At 40.1% G+C, this 22,802-nt stretch overlaps 1 protein-coding gene across 6 annotated transcripts in view; it reads right to left on the bottom strand.

Moving 5' to 3' along the window:
• rtn4b (reticulon 4b) overlaps window positions 1-22,802 on the bottom strand; it is a 69,961-nt gene that overhangs the window by 5,778 nt on the left and 41,381 nt on the right. Inside the window, exons 1-4 of one of the 6 annotated variants that reach the window (XM_051651130.1) lie at window positions 5,040-5,160; window positions 3,467-3,639; window positions 3,225-3,290; window positions 123-330 (exon numbers count right to left, since the gene is read on the bottom strand). In XM_051651130.1, the coding sequence (XP_051507090.1) occupies window positions 123-330; window positions 3,225-3,290; window positions 3,467-3,512 (320 nt within the window). In that variant the 5' untranslated portion in view covers window positions 3,513-3,639; window positions 5,040-5,160. Of the gene's footprint in view, window positions 1-122; window positions 331-3,224; window positions 3,291-3,466; window positions 4,189-5,039; window positions 6,378-22,802 lie in introns of those variants that run through there. The other 5 variants (XR_007892694.1, XR_007892695.1, XM_051651128.1 and 2 more) reach the window with 5 other exon arrangements.

Raw genomic sequence — 22,802 nt, 5'->3', positions numbered from 1 at the left:
TGACATGAACAAACTGCCAGTGAGATGGCAGGAAATAAACAGAGTTAAGACTTTGTGTTCACACACACACACACACACACACAGCTTTTGTGCTGTGATCTGTAGTGTTTGAGATGACTCACTTGAACGGATGTCCTTCCTCAGATTTCTGGATGGCCTGCAGGACTCCCTTATAGATCCTGAAGGACATGGTGATGGACAGCAGCGCCAGCGACAGGTACGAGAGCACACTGATGATGCTGAACACGCTGAGAGACAGGAGGAGCACGAGACTGCAGCCGAACACCACAGCGCTCGACCGCACATCACGCCAGCGCACCAGCTCCAGAACTGCAACACAACAACACTTCAGTAATCACAGCAAACTCAACTGAACAATGACAATCATGAAGAACGGCACTGACGAAACATACAGTGAACATGCACTCATTTCCTGGAACATTTCCTGTCATTGATGTGACTAATTTGTTGAGCTTCTCTAAGATTGACTTACACTTTCAGTATCTGACAGATGTAAAAATGTAAGAGGATGTGAATGAATCCACTCTAAAGGACAACAGTCTGGCCCGCGGGTCAAATCCGGCCCACAAGAGATTCATTGTGGTTCGCCAGCACAATACTTTTATGTCTTTTGTAAATGCAGCTGTGTCATGACACAAAACAGAACGCTCATGTCAAAAATGTGTCATTTTTAAGCAATATCCATCAATAAGTATCAGAAACAGACAGAATCCATTCCTCTAGTATTATTATAAAAACTGCATTGACTGTTTTATTCACACATCACAAAAAATTACCCTGGCAAAATACCATCAGTACAACAGAACAACTATTAGCCAGCACTGTCATCAGAAAATAACTGAATTAAAATGACATATTCTGAAAGCATTTTGCACAGATTGAAGGAGATTTGAGTTTACAGTAGAGGTCATTTCATCTGATGCGTCTACAAAAACATCACAAATGTCATTTCACGATAACTGAATAACCTAGGACACTACAATAGACTATTATACAGCTCTCTGGAATACAGGATTCAGATTAGTCAATGGCGCCATCTAGTGATCTGATATTTCTGAGTAACAACCGCACATCACGTATCAGACCGCTCATCCGGGTTTTAAAGGAATATTTCACCCAATTATGAAAATTCTCTTATCATTTCCTCACTCTCATGCCATCCCAGATGTGTATGACTTACTTTCTTCAGCAGAGCACAAATGAAGCTCTGTCTGGTCCTTACAATGCAAATAAACGGGTGCCAGCACTTTGACGGTCCAAAAGGCATATTTAGGCAGCATAAAATTAATCCATGTGAGGTTTCCCCAATATGTGATAAATGTCAGACAGAGGAAGCCACTCTCCTGCATAGTTATGTTCTTTGCTCCAAGATAATTCCATTCTGGACTAATATTTTTCAAATTCTGTCAGAAATGTTACATGTTGAGTTAGAGCCTGATCCACTTGTGGTGATATCTGGAATCTCAGATAAATCTCAACAACAGTTGTTGTCCTATGGGCTTATTATTGCAAAGAAACTAATACTAAAGTTTTGGAAGAACACCAAAGTCCCTTCTGTTAAATTGTGGTTGGGTGAAAAGGTTGGTACATCTGGAAAAAATTATTTTCTTTTTGTTAAACAAACTGGATCAGTTTGATAAGATATGGTTTCCCCTTCTCCATTATCTTGATAGCACAGTTTTAGTAAGTGTGTAGCACTGACCCTCCCATTAGTGCGGTATGACTTAAGTCCCTAGGGTGGGGAGGGTGGTATGGGAACTGATTTGTTTTTCTAGTTTTTTGTATATTTTGCTTTGTTTGTTTTTTTGATTTTATTTACTTTGATCTTTGTTTCTTCCTTATCTTTATAATGAGGAATCATAAAAGCTATGTAACAACGAATGTCAAATCATTGGATTCCCTAAAATAAATAAATAAATAATAATCCACGCGACTCCAGTCAATCACTGAATGTCTTCTGAAGCGAATCAATACGTTTGTGTAAGAAATAAGTAGATAATTAAAATGTTATTAATTTTAAATCAGAGCTTCCGTCCAGGGCTCTGATAATGTTTGAAATGGCCGAACTCACGTGACGTTCGTTCTTCTGTTTTAAATAAGCACCACTTCCAAATTCTCCAAATTCCAACAGCTACATGATGTGTCAACTGCTGCAGGAAGTGCTTTTTAAATGTTAATAATGTTTTATTTATCGATTTATTTTTTACACAAACGTATCAATTTGCTTCAGAAGACATTAATTGATCGACTGCGGTAGTACTGAGCACCGACTCTATCCGGTATCCTAAAACACACGTGCTTCCTGGGATGCTTTTTAAACCGAGGAGTTCGAAGGCCTGCTTTTCCGTCACTGTCCACCCAAAACTTACACATTTAAATAAATAAACATTTCATTTTGTAAAGGAATTCATATGTGGCACAACTTACATTTGTCTTTAAGCATACGTATTTAAGGATATGTCTTTCGATCATGAGAAACACGAATATGGATTACAAATATTGCAGTGTATAAGTGCTTTTTTAATTAGCTCTCTACCGTACAGTCACAGTAGTTCTTTGTCAGAGATTATGTTTTCAGAAACTTTCTGTAATTTTATGATGACAGTGCTGGCTAATAACAGTTATTAAAGTTTTACTGTAGTGACAATAACTGCAGTAACAACGGTATTTTAGCAGAAACTATGGTTACCATGGTGATTTTTTTAAATTGAGAAATACAGAATGTCTCATGTGTCAGTACACATTCAGTTTATGATAATGACATGAATTGTAGTGATGCAGTTCAATGAATAAATCATGTGCAGGACAAAACAACATGATTTGTGTGTTCTGGAAGGTTTGACAGGGTTGCGTTCCAGTCGTTTTCAGTTATCTCAGTTGAAGTTAAACGGTCCTGACTTCTCACACAACGACCTCACTGTTGCAATGGTGACATCACATGCATGTGTTGCAACAGAGGAATAAACTCAGAGGACAAACGCATCGCCAGAGACACGGGTGAGATTATGACTGGAATCATGTGCATTAAGCCCTTCAATAGACAAGATGAAGTAAAAACAGTTTGACTTTCACACAATCACTTTCACAAACACAGTTCCAATAATCCGAGGTGTGAGTCGAGTGAAGTCACTTTCTGCTTCTAGATCACCAAGTATTGCAAGAGAAACCAGCAAATGATTAAACGACAATTCCTTCTGACCCACCGCGCCCAGCACCTTTGACCAGATTCACTCGATAACCACTGACACCCTCCAGGGCAAAGACCGACTCTGAAACACCAGCACATTTCACTTCAGAAAAGCATCTTAAAACACACAGCTAAACTTCACGTTCACCAGTAAGCGCTCTGCTACAGTCAAACAGCATTTACTTTGCTCTTTAATACCAACATGAACATTAAAATCACTCTGCACATCAGAAAGTGTGTATGAAAGTGTGTCTCTACCCTTTTGTTTCCAGTGTGGAGAGGGTTGGCAGTCCTTCTCGTCCATATTTTCAGTGTGGATGTGAAGCAGAAGTGAGACAAGGCGGGTGGAGCGACAGGTCACAGACGGAGGAGGAGAGAGTCTGTTGGACTCTGCAATCTCCCCTGACAGCAAATCAACATCTCCTCACGTACTTCACACACACATATCAATTAAAACACTGTCAGTTTATAAACGGAGATCAAGCTGAGCTGGGTTTTATTCAACTCTACTGCAGCGTTCATCTATCTCTCACAAGACACATTCACACAGTCAGTGTTTGGTCTTAAATTGTCCTGTTCACACAACACCTTACAGCAGCAGCTTAAATACTGTCCATATGAACAAATAAAGTCAATGTTATTCTATTCTCACTAGAACACTGACTTGTAACCATAGCAACAGTGACTAAAGTAAATATCAATTATCACAATTGACGCCAGAGTATTTAATGAGTCCAATTAAGTTAATCTGTCAAATATGAATTAACCGAAAGTATGGTTCCATTCACACGGCACAGGTTTACTGGAAATACCGCTGCGAGTCCTGAAAATGAATAGGTGCTCGTTTGGTTACAGAATGCCATTGTCAGTCTTGTTAATAACCAAACTGTGTAAGCGTGCAGTGTTTAGCACTCAAAAACAGGTCTGACAACCGTATTCTGCTGCTGTGTGAATGTGGTCATATCACTTCTGACAAACTGCACTTTGAGAGCCATAAGCATAAAGTTCAGTGTCACTTCAGATAGACAAATGAGTCATTTTAGTGCTCTGTCAATACTGTCGCTCTGTGACCTACAGACGGCTTCATATCACACACACACACACGGCAGCGCTCCAGATAAGCTTTAATAATGAGCCACTGGTGCAATGAGGCCATTCATGTAAATTCTTCAACCTCTGAAAACGAACTACAAGCCCAAAAAGACCTGTATCATCTCTGTGAACCACAACAAATGAAAAATTGCTTCTATCCTCGAATCATTAACTATCATTGACCAAACATGAGTATTAAATGAGAATAATTACAATGCAAAACAAATAATCCATTACAATATATAATACATTGGGTTGAAGTAAGAGCAAAGGTCTATTAATGCTGTGTGAATTTTCACCATGACGAGATGTTAAGACATGCAAGAAAAACATGGGTTGTATTTTGCATTGAAGAACGTGAATCACAGGAGTGTTTCACTTTAATACAGGCATGTACTCTTTTCTCAGCATTTTCTCATATCTGACATTTGAAAAAAAAAAATCTTTTGAAGTAGTTTAAAAAAATATATAAGATCATTCATTGTTCAGTTGTGAATGAAGTGATGAGACAGACGAGAACAAATCCATGAAAGCATGATCATGCAAATGGACCGAAATAATACAACTGTTGACATCATGCATTATGGCGTTGATGGGCATGCCATGCCAAAACATTAGACAGACACAAAAACAATGATGGGAATAGATGCAACACAAAAAATGAAAACACGGACAGAAAACGATGGATGGATACCGATGGTGAGCAGACTGGTACTGATGACGGCCATGTTGACTTTACCTGCTGCTGCTCTCAGGTTGGATATGTTGCCGACTCTGGCTTCCTTCTTCTCAGCCCCAGTTGTGTCAGCAGGAGAATGGATTAGAGGAGCTGGAGACACTTCTTGGACATCCAATTCCAGGCCGGCCTTTCTACTCCCAGCAGAGGATTTGTCTGACAGCTCGGTGAGAAGGTGGTCAGAGCTTTGACAGTTTGCATCTTGAGTTGCAGGCATTTGATCTGTAACCTGAGGATCCACTTTTGGTGACCAGTCTTCATCCGTCAGCATTTCTGATGGTTTCATGAATGCTGAACTCTCCTGCATTTCCAGCAACTCATCAGCTGTGCCTTGTTGTGGCCTCTCCACAAACTCAAACTCTTCAGATGAGACCTCCTGCTCCGACACCTCATCACTGGCTTCATTCTCCTCCTTGACACAGCTGTCAAGCTGCTCATGCTCTACGGGGAAACTTGAAGGATTTTTTGCCATTGTATCAAGCACTGGAGAGAACAAATCTGCAGAAGGACTCTCAGAATCAGAGAGTTCTTGAGCCTTTCTGGTTGGAAAGTTAAGACATTCAAATTTGTCCACCGTTTGAACAGAAGTTTGGCTTGACATGTCAGAATCATCTTTGTCCTTCATTAGGCCGTCGCTTTTTGGAGGCACATCAGTCCCTTTAACAAGATCAAAGGCAACAAAACTTTGCTCTAAAATCTTCTCCACTTCCAGTTTTGCATTTTCCTCAGTTTTTGCCTCCGTCTCCTCAGCCATCTCCTTCAGCAGCAAAATCTTGGAGTCAAATCCAAACAAATTGGTTGCAGGTGCAGAGAATGGGAAATTTGGGGATTCATTCTTACATCTGTGAACAGGGCTAAAATCAGGACTTCCTTCCGAAGACCCCGAGTCCATCTTGTCAGGGTTAAGCGGTGAAGATTTCAGGATATCTGGGAGAGACATCGGCCGGTTGTCAGACTCTTTGTTCACATTTGAAAAAAGGTCAGATAAAGCAAGTTGCTGCACAAATGAATGGGAAACTACTGTGTCAGAAACTAAATCCTGTTGGATTTCCTGGGGCTCCATGTTATCTTCATCTCTATCATAGGCATCCTGATCCAGGTCTGGAGATGGACTCTCCGACACCTCCACAGACCTTCTGGCAGCTGTTGTGTCTTCGAGGCTGTCGCTGACGTCATTAACAGGTGAAAATGCCTGAAAAGGACTCTTTTTAATTTCAAACATGAAGTCATCATCTGACTGGTTCAGCACATTTCGGTCGAATCCTGCTGCATCCTTGCTGAATGAATCCATAGTAGGACAAGTGCTGGCCTGTGAAGCTACGGGTGGAGAATGCTTGAGGTCTGTGGGTCAGAAGCATGTGCAGTATTAGAATGGCACATTCACTTCAGTTAACTTGAGTCTGAGCAGTGATGATTCTTTGAAGATTTACAATCTTCAACCTAAACATTCCTCATTCTTTGGGTTGTGATGCTCTAATGAACGATAGGGCATCTGGCATGAAGGAAATACTTCAACTTTTGACTGATACTTTCACAAAGCTTTTACATATGACAGCAGCTGCTTTTCTCTAAGTGATATAATATGTACTGATCAATGCTATGAGAGGTTAAGTTCATTCAGCCTTAGCTGTAAAGATTACTTGAGGCAAAGCGTTATGGACTTAAAGGAGACATTAGGCTTCTCTCATAGTAAGACTGTTCAGAGACTTGGGCAGTGTTCCCACTCTTTTATGAACACTAGATTCAAGGATTTTCAAGGACTCACCTTTCATTTCATATCAAGCACTTATTAAAATCACATTTAAGCATACATAATAATGAAGGCCTCTTAGATAATAAATCAAACGTTCTGTAATATCCAATGTGCGAAGATAACTTTTTTCTTTAAGCTCAATAGAATTACTATTGGTAACAATTTGTCAATACTTTCAATATCACTTGACAATGCACAGTTGGAGTCAGAAGTTAACACACTTAGGTTGAAGTCATTAAAACTCCTTTTTTAACCACTCCACAGATTTCATATTAGCAAACTATAGTTTTTGCAAGTCGTTTAGGACATCTACATTGTGTATGACAAGTACATTTTCCAACATTTGTTCACAGACAGATCACAATTCCAGTCGGTCAGAAGTTTACATACACTAAGTTGACTGTGCCTTTAAGCAGCTAGGAAAATTCCAGAAAATGATGTCAAGCCTTCTGATACACTATTTGGCTAATTGGAGTCAATTGGAAGTGTATCTGTGGATGTATTTTAAGGGTTACCTTCTCCTACCTGGATATCGACGATGTCTTACAAAGATCCCGATGCGATTGCGAACAGACGACAATATCAGAAAATGGCAAAACCATGGATCTGGGAAGTTGGCAAATATATTAAACAGTGGCTAGGGTGTGAAACTAGCACCCGCCACCTGCAGAATGCAGTTCGCAAGCTCCTCGTCCAAATGCAGGTATTTCATGTGCAGGTAATTTTGCTCGTCTACCTGCAACAGGCGGGTGACCTACTGCAAGACATCTCGGAGCGACACAGGATAAGAAATGCTGTTAGTCACAAAGACATGCACTTGAAGAAACACACTTTATTATATTTTTAAGAATAGACAAAAAAGACTATATGACACGACGCCATGTGAGGATCGGACGTGTGAACAGCGAGTTCTGCGCACTTTGCTAATTTTAATACTTGTAATGACATAAACCGGTGAGATTCGATACACTCTGTTCCGTAACTGTTCTAGGACAATATGTCAAAGAATTCAAAATTCTTGGGCTCTGGAGACATGAAAAGACACATACAGTTGCAATCAAAATTATTCAACCCCCCTGACCAGCAGTACATTCTGGTGATGTGAATTAAAACACATCAACTAAAACCTCAGTAAACAGTCAAAGTAAGTTTTAATACACATTTGAGTGATTTTGAGAACAAAGAGTTCAGTTTACCCAAATTTTAAAATAAAAATAACTAATTCTCTCCACAAATGTCATGTCAAAAATATTCAACCCCAAAGTCAATCATTTATCCTTAATAACAGCAAATAAATGTTTCAGGTAAGTGTTCTCAGTCTTCAGACACCCCTCTATTAGAATTTTTACACATTTCTCATGAGCAAAAGCTTCCAGCTCATTGACATTCTTTGGTTTCTGTGCTGCCACTGCTTCCTTGAAATCCCAACAAAGGTTTGCAATGGGATTTTAATGATGGATACTGAAAGGGCCATTTAAGGACATTCCACAACCTATCCCTGAACCAGATTTGGTCAGGGCTAGAAATTTACACACTGAAGACATACAATTTTTCATGCCAAAATGGCCTGATTCCTGAAAGAATCCATGGTGTCAGTCACATAGTCAGCCACAAAACACCCCCATAACAGGACTGGACTGACCCACCTCTATGCTTGACTGTGGGGATGGTGTCGTTCTTGTCAACACCTTGTCATCTTACTCCAGACATACTGCTGACCCATTTTCATTTTTTTTTTTTTTTTGTATTGGGGGGGGATTTTTCCCCTTTTTCTCCCAATTTGGAATGCCCAATTCCCAATGCAAATCCCAACAAGTCCTCGTGGTCGCATAGTGATTCGCCTCAGTCCGGGTGGCGGAGGACGAATCCCAGTTGCCTCCGCGTCTGAGACAGTCAACCTGCGCATCTTATCACGTGGCTTGTTGAGCGCGTTGCCACGGAGACATAGCGCGTGTGGAGGCTTCACGCCATCCACTGTGGCAACCACGCTCAATTCACCATGCGCCCCACCGAGAACAAACCACATTATAGCGACCACGAGGAGGTTACCCCATGTGACTCTACCCTCCCTAGCAACCGGACCAATTTTGGTTGCTTACGAGACCTGGCTGGAGTCACTCAGCATGCCCTGGGATTTGAACTAGCGAACTCCAGGGGTGGTAGCCAGCGTATTTTACCACTGAGCTACCCAGGCCCCCTAAAACTCATTTTCAGTTTAGTGTCATACATCTATAAAACCTTCTTCCAGGACTCCACAGGTCTTTCCTACTTCTTTCCTATTACTTCTTGAATATTCAAGTCAACATTTCCCTTGGTGAAGTTTTGCTTTCTTCCACACCCCAAGAATGTTGCTTTTGTACCATATTTAAAAAATGTATGAATGGTGCTGCCAACTTTGTCTATTGGAAATTGAAGTGCCTTGGAAATGTACTTTTAGCCATGACCTTTCTTGTGTAATGAAATAATCTCCTCTATTAGCTTTTGAGACAGCTTATTTTTAATTGCATTTTTTGCATAGAAATACATTTTTGCTTACAACGCTAAATTTACATTTGAAAACTTAAGTGCCATTGCAGATTGATGACTTAATTTTGTTTTAAAACAATTACTTGTGTAGCCTTACATATTTAAGAAACAGCTACATGCAATAGGGGTTGAATAATTATGACATGGCTGTATTTAACAAAAAAATCCTGCTATTTACAAATATTAGGTTATATATTCACACTATGACTTTGAATGTGTCACTCAACTGATATAGATGTAAAGTTTAAAAATTCTGGGTCATCAGAAAAGCTTACCTTTGTAAATCCTTACTGTCTTGGGGGGTTGAATAATTTCGATTGCAAATGTACGTGCTCATGCTGACACCCCCGAACAGGCCCCGAGCCAGGGAGTCTATTTGGTCGGAGAGAAGAGGGAATTGCGGCCAGAGATGTTGAACACGATGGCAATGCTGACGAAGGTCGTTGCTGACTTGGGGATTCTTGCTGTGATACGTCAATCGATCACTCCCATGGAGACGAAATTCTCTGAGGTGGTTACAAGAGTGGGGGATGTCGAGAAACGGATCGATTCATCGGAGAAGGAATTATCTGCTAATCCACTAGCGACCAAGGTGGATTTGGAGCATGTCTGAGAGAAGTTGGAGGACATGGAGCACTGTAGCTGGTGGAGTAATGTCCGTATTGTTGGAATTCCTGAGGCCGAAGAGGGTCAGGATATGGTGAAATTCCTGGACGGGCTCTTTCTGAATCTGCTTGACATAACAGACCATAAGCTGGAAATCGAGCGAGCTCACAGGGTTCCTTCTCAGCGAGTTGTGGAGGGAGGCAGGCCCCGATCAATTCTGGCCAAATTTCTGAGATCATCCGATAAAGATCTTGTGTTACGCGAGGCGAGGAGTAAAGGAAGGCTTTCTTGGAAAAACCACAGCATTTTCTTGTTCCCAGACTTTGCAAATTCGACAAGAGAGAAACGTGATCGATTCAAGGAATGCAAGAAACTTTTACATCAACGAAAGGTCGCTTTTGCACTGATATTCCTGGCCAAATTGAGAATAGAAGCTAAGGATGGCCGTAAAACATTCACATGCCCACAGCAAGCAATGTGATATGTGATAAAATCAATGGAGTAAGTTATCTTGTGGTACTCACGTTGCAGCCGAGTGGGTCGGCTCACTGAACATTCGTTGGACTATTCGAGGAAACTGAGCGCCTTTTTTACTTTTGGTGCTGGTTCCGCCTGTAGCTGGAGTTTGTTTTGTGAAGTAACACACCTTTGGAACAGTTCTGTGAATGAATCTACATACTCTTTGTGTTTATTCCGCCTATTGGCTGGAGTTTGTTTTATAGATTATCTTTTGTTGTGTAATTCTGTCTCACAAAATTTGTATAGAAACACCGGACTTGAGCAATCCGACAGCAAAGTTGTAGCGGGGGTTCTCGTAGGCGTACATGGACTGTTTGAGTTTAGAGGGATGGATGCCAGTTGGCACTGTCATGCACGGGGTTAATGCGCAAGTTTATCTTTTTTCTGTTTGTTTTATTCTGGGGGAAGTTCGGGGTTTGATCGTTGCACTAATGTTGGAATGTGGTCTTTATAATTTTGTTTTTGACATACAATCTATTTTTTCTTATATGTCAAAATGTCAAATGTTAATATGAGTGGACTGTCTCTCTCCACATGGAATGTAAATGGGTTGGGGCACCCCATAAAAAGAAGGAAGGTTATTTCTCTTCTTAAGCATAAGAAATATGATATAGTGTTTCTTCAAGAAACGCATCTTTCCCCGCAGGAAGCTGACAAATTTGGGAAGATATGGGGTGGACATGTTTTCTTTAGTGCTGGCTCAAGTAAGAGCAGGGGAGTCATTACACTAGTAAACAAGTAAACATCTTATTTTGGCTAATATTTACGCACCTAACGTTGAAGATCAGGGCTTTTTTATAGATCTTGAAGGGATGTTGCAAGCTGCTGGCACTCCTCATGATATAATATTGGGAGGAGACATTAATCTTTTGATGGACTCAGTCCTTGATCATAGTGAAGCAAAAGTGTGCAAGCCCCCTAGAGCAACACTGATGCTTCACAGGATGTGTAAAAATCTTGGTCTTACAGATATTTGGAGACTTCTGAATCCATCTGGTAGGGACTAAACATTTTTTTCATCAGTCCATAGGATTTACTCTAGAATAGATTTATATATATATATATATATATCTAAGTCCCTCATTTCATCTGTTGTTGATTGCTCAATTGGAAATATCTTAGTCTCAGATCATGCCCTGATGTGTTTAGAGGTGTTGCCACATATGGAGAAAAAAAAAATCATGTAGTTGCCGCTTTAATGTATCCCTTTGCAAAATCCTGAATTCCAACAAATGTTAAAGGCTGAAATCAATGTCTATATGGAGACCAACTGGTCCTCAGTAACCTCTGTGGGGGTGGCTTGGGAGGCACTTAAGGCAGTTCTTAGGGGTCGGATCATACAGTATGCCTCATTCATCAAGAAAAATCCAAAGCACGAGAACTCGTGGAGTTGGAAGGGAATATTAAAAGTGCAGAGGCAGAGATGAAGTACCGAATGTCGTCCGATAGCCTCAGAGAATTGACCTGATTGAAATACAGATATAATACTATTTTTCAGGGCAAGACAGTCATACTTTGAGTCGGGGGACAAGGCAGGAAAATTTCTGTCTAGATATATAAAACAGAGAGATTCTCTTTCTATCATTCCCTCAGTGAAATCTGCTGGTGGTGAAATTTTTACCTCAGCCATTGATATTAATAATGCTTTTAAAGAATTCTATCTTGATCTCTATAGTTCCACATCTTCGTCTACTGATGAGGATATTAGAAATTTTGTGGAACCATTAGAACTTCCTAAACTGATGGCTGTGCAAAAAAATAATATTAATATTTGGGGGGAAAAGTTATGATTTCATGTGGTTTGATTCTGCATTTTCTGTTGTGTCTATTTGATTTGCTGCATGGAATCAATACAATTTTTTAATAATAATAATAATAATAATAATAAAAAAAGAACAGACAAAAGAGAAGCCGTCAATGCTTGTGTCTGATTCGCTGTTTCACGAGCCTGTCATGTGGAACAAGCACATGTAAAGAGTTATCACTTTTTGTTTCTCTGTTTCATTCATCTGAAAACTGTTTGCAAGAATAATGTTGTCTATGAGAATGCTGCATATTATCTCTGATCATCTCAGGAGGTGCTGTTAGTTTAGTTCGCATTATTTCCACGTGATTAGCATACATTGTGTGAACAACTCTGCAGGTTTAGTAATAAATATCTTTGTATTAATGAAAAAAATATGAAAGTGATTAAATCATAAATTAATGCAAGACACGTTCACCTTGAACCTAAAATTGAGTGTTATTTTCTTTAGGCAGCATTAACTGTATTACCAAAACGCAATGCAAACACAAATTCGGTAAGAACACACATTTGGCAGCATTATTTTGGGAACACAAGGAATTAATTAGGCTTATTTATTTTGATCATTATTGTCTGTACATTTATAATTGTCTTTAGTTCTTAATCTGTAGGCTATTAGTAATTTTCCATCTGGGTGGTTAAATAAGATTTTTTAAATTTTTTTTATTGCTTTTTTCATTTAAAGTGTCATTTGAATTTATAAATGTCTTTTGTTTATGTTTTTCGTGTTTCAATAAATGAATTACATTTTTAAAGCAAAATCAATAAAGCAAAAAAATTCACCGACCCTCAGCAAGGGGGTTAACGGTGTAATCAGATATCGAAATATTTTTTAAGGCAATTATCGCAAAAATATTTTTTACACATCGCCCAACCCTAGACTGCAAGCAGGCCAATCTAGCACCCACACTCTCTGTTTACACAGCCATGCACTTGTAATCTGGCCAGTATGTGGTTTGAAGTGTTCCAGCTGGAAAATGAAGGGACGTCCCTGGTAGGGCTGCAACAAACAATTATTTTGATAATCGATTAATCTAACGATTATTACACCGATTAATCGATTAATCGTCGATCATTTCAATGACTAATCAGTAGGCTTTGAACGATTATTCAGCTTTTGCAATTAGTTATAACATTGAGTTATACTTATTCTAACTAATAAATAAAACAAGAAAATCACTTCAGCTTTTGAAAAAGTCTTTTTAATGAACTTTGAGCCAGCTAAACAGGTCAATCTCTTCAGGTTTTCTGATTCTGTCCAACTCAAAAATCACACACAAATGCTCTCTAAGCACTGATTTACAGGTGCATCTCAATAAATTAGAATGTCGTGGAAAAGTTCATTTATTTCAGTAATTCAACTCAAATTGTGAAACTCGTGTATTAAATAAATTCAATGAACACAGACTGAAGTTGTTTAAGTCTTTGGTTCTTTTAATTGTGATGATTTTGGCTCACATTTAACAAAAACCCACCATTTCACGATCTCAAAAAATTGGAATATGGTGACATGCCAGTCAGCTAATCAACTCAAAACACCTGCAAAGGTTTCCTGAGCCTTCAAAATGGTCTGTCAGTTTGGTTCACTAGGCTACACAATCATGGGGAAGACTGCTGATCTGACAGTTGTCCAGAAGACAATCATTGACACCCTTCACAAGGAGGGTAAACCACAAACATTCATTGCCAGAGAAGCTGGCTGTTCACAGAGTGCTGTATCCAAGCATGTTAACAGAAAGTTGAGTGGAAGGAAAAAGTGTGGAAGAAAAAGATGCACAACCAACCGAGAGAACCGCAGCCTTATGATTGTCAAGCAAAATCGATTCAAGAATTTGGGTGAACTTCACAAGGAATGGACTGAGGCTGGGGTCAAGGCATCAAGAGCCACCACACACAGACATGTCAAGGAATTGCTACAGTTGTTGTATTCCTCTTGTTAAGCCACTCCTGAACCACAGACAATGTCAGAGGCGTCTTACCTGGGCTAAGGAGAAGAAGAACTGGACTGTTGCCCAGTGGTCCAAAGTCCTCTTTTCAGATGAGAGCAAGTTTTGTATTTCATTTGGAAACCAAGGTCCTAGAGTCTGGAGGAAGGGTGGAGAAGCTCATAGCCCAAGTTGCTTGAAGTCCAGTGTTAAGTTTCCACAGTCTGTGATGATTTGGGGTGCAGTGTCATCTGCTGGTGTTGGTCCATTGTGTTTTTGAAAACCAAAGTCACTGCACCCGTTTACCAAGAAATTTTGGAGCACTCCATGCTTCCTTCTGCTGACCAGCTTTTTAAAGATGCTGATTTCATTTTCCAGCAGGATTTGGCACCTGCCCACACTGCCAAAAGCACCAAAAGTTGGTTAAATGACCATGGTGTTGGTGTGCTTGACTGGCCAGCAAACTCACCAGACCTGAACCCCATAGAGAATCTATGGGGTATTGTCAAGAGGAAAATGAGAAACAAGAGACCAAAAAATGCAGATGAGCTGAAGGCCACTGTCAAAGAAACCTGGGCTTCTATACCACCTCAGCAGTGCCACAAACTGATCACCTCCATGCCACGCCGAATTGAGGCAGTAATTAAAGCAAAAGGAGCCCCTACCAAGTACTGAGTACATATACAGTAAATGAACATACTTTCCAGAAGGCCAACAATTCACTAAAAATGTTTTTTTTATTGGTCTTATGATGTATTCTAATTTTTTGAGATAGTGAATTGGTGGGTTTTTGTTAAATGTGAGCCAAAATCAACACAATTAAAAGAACCAAAGACTTAAACTACTTCAGTCTGTGTGCACTGAATTTATTTAATACATGAGTTTCACAATTTGAGTTGAATTACTGAAATAAATGAACTTTTCCACAACATTCTAATTTATTGAGATGCACCTGTAATTATTTTGTTTCCTTTAAATAGAAGAAAAAAAAATAAATAAAAATAAATCAGCTGCATTACAGACAAAAAAAATAAATTATGTTTGAATGTAAACAAATCTCTATTAAATAAGGCAGCAGCATTAAGTGCTTCATTTGCAAGGGTTCTGTTTCATGAAAAACAAATTTCATGTAAGTATCAGTGTCATTTCTGGACTGCATTTTTTTGGGATTGTCAAATAAGCACCAAATTAAAATGAAGAAAGGTCAGCATATCAACATGCTCACATGACAAGCTTGCTCTTTTTTGTGAGCAAATGTTTCCTGCAGCAGAGAAGATCCGTTCTGCTGGAGTGGATGCGGCGGGAATGCAAAGAAAAGATCTAGCAAGCTTTGATAGGTTAGGGAAATGTCCCTCATTTTCCTTCCACCAACCTAGGGGATCTTCTTGTTTGGGTATTTGTGATTCTGAGAAGTACATCCATACTTCCTTTCTCACCGCCTGAATCTTTTGGTCCTCGTGCGGCGACTCCTCTTCACTGAGGCTGTCTGTGTCAGACTGGAGGAGGTTTTCTAGCCTTGACCCTTCCTCTCTCCTTGGAACAGTGACACTCTGACCCTGCACTACTTCTGTAGGTTTCCAGGACTCTTTTCCTGCTTTAATAGCCAGGACTTCGACAATGCTTTGAACCTCTATCCTCTGTTCGGCAGACATAAACTTAAGCTTTCTAAATCTTGGGTCTAGGACTGCTGACAGAAGAACTGTGTTGTCTTTGTCCTTGAAGAAAGTGTTGATATTCCCCCACCTCTCTGTTAACTCTTTAGAAACTTTGGCTAAAAAAGCCTTTTCCAGGTGTTGTTTCGAAGCTAAGCGATTGTTGCACAGACCTCTGTAGCCCTTTTGCAAGTTGAGGAAGGCATGACAATATTGCATACTCTCGACCACTAAGAAACACAGTGGCACATTGAAAAGGCTGCAGGTCCTGGGCCAGCTCTTCAAGCAGTGACCACTGATCAGGCTTCAAATCAAAGTAATATTTGCCCCTTGGTGTCCCTTCAGGATCAGAAAGTGTGGCAGTAATGGGCCAGCACTGCTTCAGTAGTCTCTCCACCATAAAATAGGTACTGTTCCACCGGGTACTGACATCTTGGATCAGCTTATGCTCTGGTATGTTCATCTGCTGCTGCTTTTCCTTCAGCTTAGTATGGGCCAGTTCACTTAAAATGTTAAACCAAGGTCCTTGCAGCTCCCAAAGCTTTGCAGATGCTGGTCTCTTGAAGTGTCCAGTACAGCGGACAGAGACCCAATTATGTTTGTCTGCCAGCAATTTCATTGCAGCCACAACATTGGATCCATTGTCATGGGCGACTGCTTTAATGTTGTTCACTGGAATGTTACATTTTGCAAAAACCTCTTCCAGCCACGTTGCAATGTTGGCACCAGTATGTCGTACTTCAAGAGGCATTGTTGCTAGTGTGAGAGTCTTCATTTTCCAATCTTTGTTGATAAAGTGACATGTGACATCAAGGTATGCTTCTGTAGCAAGGCTAGCCCAAATGTCAACTGTCAGTGCAACGAAGCTTCTTCCATCCTGAATAGTTTCTTTAATCTTTAAAAGACAGATTTTTTTTTTTAAGTTGAACATTTTATTTTAAGATTCTCAATTTTAACTCTTAGTGGTTAAATTGCTGTTTAGTCATCTTTACAGCGTGTTCAGTTTGAAATCTAGATTGTTCCTAAAACATGTATTTACATTAGGTGTATGCATACCTTTTGACAGGTTTTTTCATATTTTTGTTCCATTTAAACTTGTAAAGTGTGTTCTTGATGGAAGGATATATCCAGAGTTGAATGCAGAAACCATTTCACGAAAGCCTTGTCCATCCACTATGGAAAGAGGTCTCATGTCTTAACAATCATGTTCAGAATTGAATCTGTAAGAGCGGTGGCTTGCTGAGGAGTACAAGAATTCCTCCTCAAAAGAAAGTCATCAAAAGGACCACTGCTTTTCTTTGAACTGAAACGGAAAAACAGAAAAAGGGGCATTTACTTCAGGGCACATAGAATGCTAACATATTAATCTGCAAACAATTACTATTTGTATAAAATCAATTTTTACACTACAAATAAATATTTTTGGCACACAAAATGAGATGAAAGGGAGAGAGACATTCTTATTCACCATGACAACTGACTAGCTGATGCATCATTCTGCTTAACACATCTTTTGTAAGTCATATGAATATGGAACAAAATAAAGGAGATTCTTATCACTTACCTTTCCTATAATCACTTTCCTATAATACCGTATAGTGTTATGATAATCAAAACAGTCCTAACTCCTGAGCTCGTTCAAGCTTTAATCTATGCAAACCAAACTATCACTTAACTGCAATTGTTATTTTTTTTATTATAATTATTTTTGCATTCTATAATAAAAATATTCAACACTAGTTATTTAGCTCAAGCTGAAGCACACTCACCTCTCGCCGTTTCCATCCCCTCTCGTGCCGGTAAGTTTCCTCTTCAAATGCTCCAACATGCATGTTGTGCTCCCATGAAAGGCAAGTTCCACCTTGCATGTATTACACACGACTGCATTTTTTGTTTGAAGTTTTGTAAAACTTCCCCAAACTCTACTAGTGCGACTTCGTTTGCACTCCGTCATAACTCGCGCCATGTTGTGTCTTCTTCTATTGGATTTCGTAAGGGAGGGCTGCATTACAGTCTAGCGCAACAGCGCTGCAGTGGTCAAAATGTGATATTACAGGCCCTTACATTATTAGGTCATATGAGATCAAATGACTATTAGACAACAAAAATATTTGTCGACAATTTTTTATTGTCGACGTTGTCGATAATGTCGACTAATCGTTTCAGCCCTAGTCCCTGGAAAGGATAACGTCTGGATGACAGCATATGTTGCTCCAAAATGTGTACATCTTTTTCTGCATCAGTGGTGCCCTCGGAAATGTGTGAGTTACCCATGCCTTGGGCACTGACACACTCCTGGCCTATACAGACACTGGCTTTTGGACAAGATGCTGATAACAGCTTGGATGGTCCTTTTCCTCTTTGGCCTAGAGAACACGATGGCTGTGTTTTTCAAAAACTTTTGTAATATGGACACATCGGACCAAAAAACATGGTTCCTCTGTTCCACTTTACATCTAAGATGAGACCATGCCCAGAAAAGTCGGCAGCGTTTCTGGACAGTGTTGATGTATAGCTTCTGCTTTGGATAGTAAAGTCATAACTTGCATCTGTGGATGCAGCGGTGAGTGGTGTTGACTAACAAAGGTTTACTAAAGTAATCCCAAACCCATGTTCATGATATCCATTACAGATGAATGATGTCTTTTAAGACAGTGATGTCTGAGGGATCGGAGATCACGTGCATTCAGAAGTGGTTTTCCAGCAGGACAACTTCAAACCACATACTGACCGGATTATAAGTGCATGGCTGTGTAAGCAGAGAGTGTGGGTGCTTGATCGGCCTGCCTGCAGTCCTGACCTGTCTCCAATTGAGAATGTGTGGCACATTATGAAGCACACCATACAGCAACGAAGACCCCATACAATTGTGCAGCTGAAGACCTACATAATGGATGAATGGGGGAAAATTCCACTTTCTAAACTTGACAAACTTGTGTCTTCAGTGCCCAAATGCTTAATAAGTGTTATTAGAAGAAACGGTGATGTTTCACAATGGTAAACACTCGACTGTCCCAACTATTTTGGAATTAGGGTTGTAAACAAGTAGTTCAAATGATAGCTGACCCAAAAATGAAAATGTTGTCATGATTACCCTACCTCATGTTGTTCCAAGCTCTTGTAAATTTCTCTCTTATGTGGAACACAAAAGTAGATTTTAGGCTAAATGTTAGTCTCAGTCACCATTCACTTTCATTCATAAACTTCCATACAATAAAAGTGAATCGTGACTGAGAGTAACATTTAGCCTAAAATCTACTTTTGAGTTCCACGGATGAAAGAAAGTCATATGGGTTTGCAAAAACATGAAGGTGAGTAATAAATGATGACAGAATTTTCATTTTTGGGTAAACTATCTCTTTAAGAGTTCAAGTCAGTGCTAACGGGTTTATAGCTGACAAAATGCACTGAAAATTAACAGATGACATCCTGAAAGAAGGGACATTGCTGCTAAATCAGTAATTAAGTTTATAAAATAGATTTGTATATTTAAGATAGATAAGAATTTTTTTTTTTTTGGATTTTCAAAAAAATGATTTTTTCCTCGTGAAAAAGAAAAGTCCTCGTGGTGGCGTAGTTACTCACCTCAATCCGGGTGGCGGAGGACGATTCTCAGTTGCCTCCGTGTCTGAGACCGTCAATCTGCGCATCTTATCGCGTGGCTTGTTGAGCGCGTTACTGCGGAGACCTAGCGTGTGAGGAGGCTTCACGCTATTCTCCACGGCATCCACGCACAACTCACCATGCACCCCACTGAGAGCGAGAACCACATTATAGTGACCACGAGGAGGTTAATCCAATGTGACTCTACCCTCCCTAGCAACCGGGCCAATTGGTTGCTTAGGAAGCCTGACTGGAGTCACTCAGCACGCCCTGGATTCGAACTTGCGACTCCATGTGTGGTAGTCAACGTCAATACTCGCTGAGATACCCAGACCCCCTGATAGATACAATATTTTAAATATTATGTATATTAAGAATATTATTTTATTTATATTATGTAAATCAGTACATAGGCATACTACTTATTTTAAAACAGACTAATTCACAAAGCAGAGAAAATACCTGTACATATAAGACAGAGATGAGATGTAACTAGGGCTGTCGCGGTGAAGGAATTTCTCTTGCGGTGATTTTGGATGTTTGGTTTTTTTTTTTGCAAATGACTTCATTTATCCTGATTTTAATGCTATATAAATAAGCTCTATTGTTGGGCTATTATTATGTAGCCTATGTTGTTGCTTTTTAAATGACAAAGATGACACAGTTTTAAAACAAATTAAATATTTGTTTATTGTTAAATGCAGAACACAGAGGGGCAATGAGGTGCAATAAGAACGCAAGGTAGGCTACACGCTTTTTCTCCTTTATGAAGAAAAAAAAAGAAGAATTAAGCCTAGCCAGCCTAGGCTAAATATAAATTGTCAAACGAAAATAAAAAAAGCAAATTGTTTAGGCTTGTTTAGTAAAAATCTATGGAGCATCCGTACAAATCACAACAGTCTTAATGAAGTAAAAAAGAGCCAGTATTTGTGCAACTGTAACTGTGCAAAACTAATGCAATATAAAAGGCACTGGATATTGTAAAAAATAAATGAAAATGAAATATTCCTTTCCTTTAGCATAAGGAATAAAGTCTATAAGATTTAGACCTGGGTTGTCTTGTCTTTGTTTCGTGCTAGGAAAACCAACATGTTCACCTTATGTGGTTTCAGAGAGGATTGGAGAGGGGTAACAATGTTCCCAGCGGCACTAAATACTCTCTCTGTTGGTGTGCTCATTGCACAAATGCACATGTACTTGCGGGCGACTTTGGAGAGCAGAGGAAATCTACCCTGGTGGATCTGCGTTGGAGTCTATGGGCTCCTGCTGTAGGTAGCAAGTGAGTTCTGTATCTGATCGAGCTCTCTTGCGGAGGTGGTTGTCCGTGAATTCAGCAAGTCTCCAAGAGTCTTCTTTGTTGCTGCAGGTGGCACCACTGCTTGCGCAAAGGACTCTTCGTCTCCAACCGCTGATGCATTGGCACTGCTCCCTCCAACCTCCACTCCCAGCATCTCTTCGATGAGTGCGTATTTTGTCTCCTCCGTGTCATCGATATGATCCCCCCTATATCTAGGGTCCAGCAAGCAGGCCTTTGCCAAAAGTTTCTGTAAGACAGCTGGTTCGTACTTCTGGAGAACACTGCACATCTTTCGCTTGATGTTCAATGTTAAGGTGGTGCCCTCATCTGATGGTTTCAGAACATCTCCAGTCAGGAGTTTCAGGACAGGTTTGACTGATGACATGGTAACAGAGATCTCGCCAGACAGCAGATCCGTAAACTCAGCCATGGGTTTCAAGGCCGCATTCACAGCATCAAAGACAGCGATGTCCTCCCAGCACGGAATTAGATGCTGGTGTTGCCGGTCATCCAAAACTCTTTTGATAGCCGGGATTTGCTCCAAAACTCTGTCCACCATTTTCTGTTTGGTGCTCCATCTCGTAGCGCAGTCCTGCACAGAGTATTGGCCATTAAATTACTGAACTGAAATTAGCCTACATCTATTAAGTAATTAGCCTAACAAAATAGGCTATAGGCTACATTTAAAATTATTATTTGTTTCAATATATTTTTATTAAACAAAAAATACATTTAAATCATCCCAGCAAGCCAGCAACAGAATACAGGCAGGCTGCAATGCCATATTCATTAAATATCCTGCACAGAGTAGCCTACTGGCCGTTAAATTATTGAACTGAAATTAGCCTAAATCTCTTTATTAACAAAATAACAATATAGGCTACATTTTGAAATATTATTCGTTTCAATATATTTTTACTAAATGAAAAAATACATTTAAATCATCACAACAAGCCAGCAACAGAATACAGGCATAGCTTAGAGACTGCAATGCCATATTAACTTGATGAATTTGAACGTAGCCTAAATGACAAGTATTTTATTGTGTGAACTCTATGCAGTTTGGTCATTGATAAAGTTGCCTCTAATAACCTAATAGTCTAAATTTCGTAGCTTACCAGTATGAGGCCATGCTGAGAGATTTGGAGTTCCGCTTGTGCTTTCGCCAGATCTCTTCTCTTCAACTAGCTCTGAGAGAACGTACTGACCAAGGTGTGGCACAGGCCCATTGCTCGGGCTGTGCGGTCCTTAGCGCTTGCCGTTGCGTTTGTCACTGCCAAATGTAAATTGTGACCAAAGCAGTTCAGCCAATGGCAGTTCAATTTGTTCACTGCTGCTACGATGTTTGCCCCGTTGTCTGTAGTCATACAGGCCAACTTCTTTTCATCCAGGGACCACTCATCAAATGCGTGTCGGAGAGCTTTCGAAATATTGTTGGACATGTGGTTCTGGGGCATAAACACTGTTGAGGCAATGTGATTGAGTCCAGTCCGTGCTCAGATAATCTACCGTTAGACTCATATAAGGAGTCATATTGACACTTGACCACATATCAGTTGTGGCAGAGTAGTCGACTTTATTGAACTCGCTTTTGATCGATGTCTTTACTGTGTTGTACATTTTCGGGACAGCAGTCTCTGAGAAGTAGGTTTTGCCAGGCAACTCGTATTGCTTGTTGAATTTTTGAAGCATCTCCTCAACCAGATACTGCATGACAGCGGCTGTAAGGCATTTATGCCTGTCACTTTCACAGCTGTATTTGACAACTCACGCAAAGGCTTCAGCCACTCCTAACTGTCGGTCGGCACTGGCCTGAGCTGTCCCTTTTGAGGCTGCTCCGCAACTTGATGCTGGTGGGGGCAGCTGCGCTTCGATAGCTGGATGATAGGTAGCTAGGTGAGACCACAAATTCGATGTATTTCCCCGTTTCACAGGGACCTTTCAGGTGCAGATTTTGCATATTGCCTCATCTAAATTGGCTGGCTCTCCCTTTTCATTCGATTGAAAGCCAAAATGTTCCCAAACTGGTGAAGTTACATTTGGTTCTGGGACCAGAGCAGCTGCCATTGTTTCAATCTTAA

Source organism: Myxocyprinus asiaticus, chromosome 23 (assembly GCF_019703515.2).
Source record: "Myxocyprinus asiaticus isolate MX2 ecotype Aquarium Trade chromosome 23, UBuf_Myxa_2, whole genome shotgun sequence".
Taxonomy (NCBI): domain Eukaryota; kingdom Metazoa; phylum Chordata; class Actinopteri; order Cypriniformes; family Catostomidae; genus Myxocyprinus; species Myxocyprinus asiaticus.
This window is presented reverse-complemented; position numbering and strand designations above follow the sequence as displayed.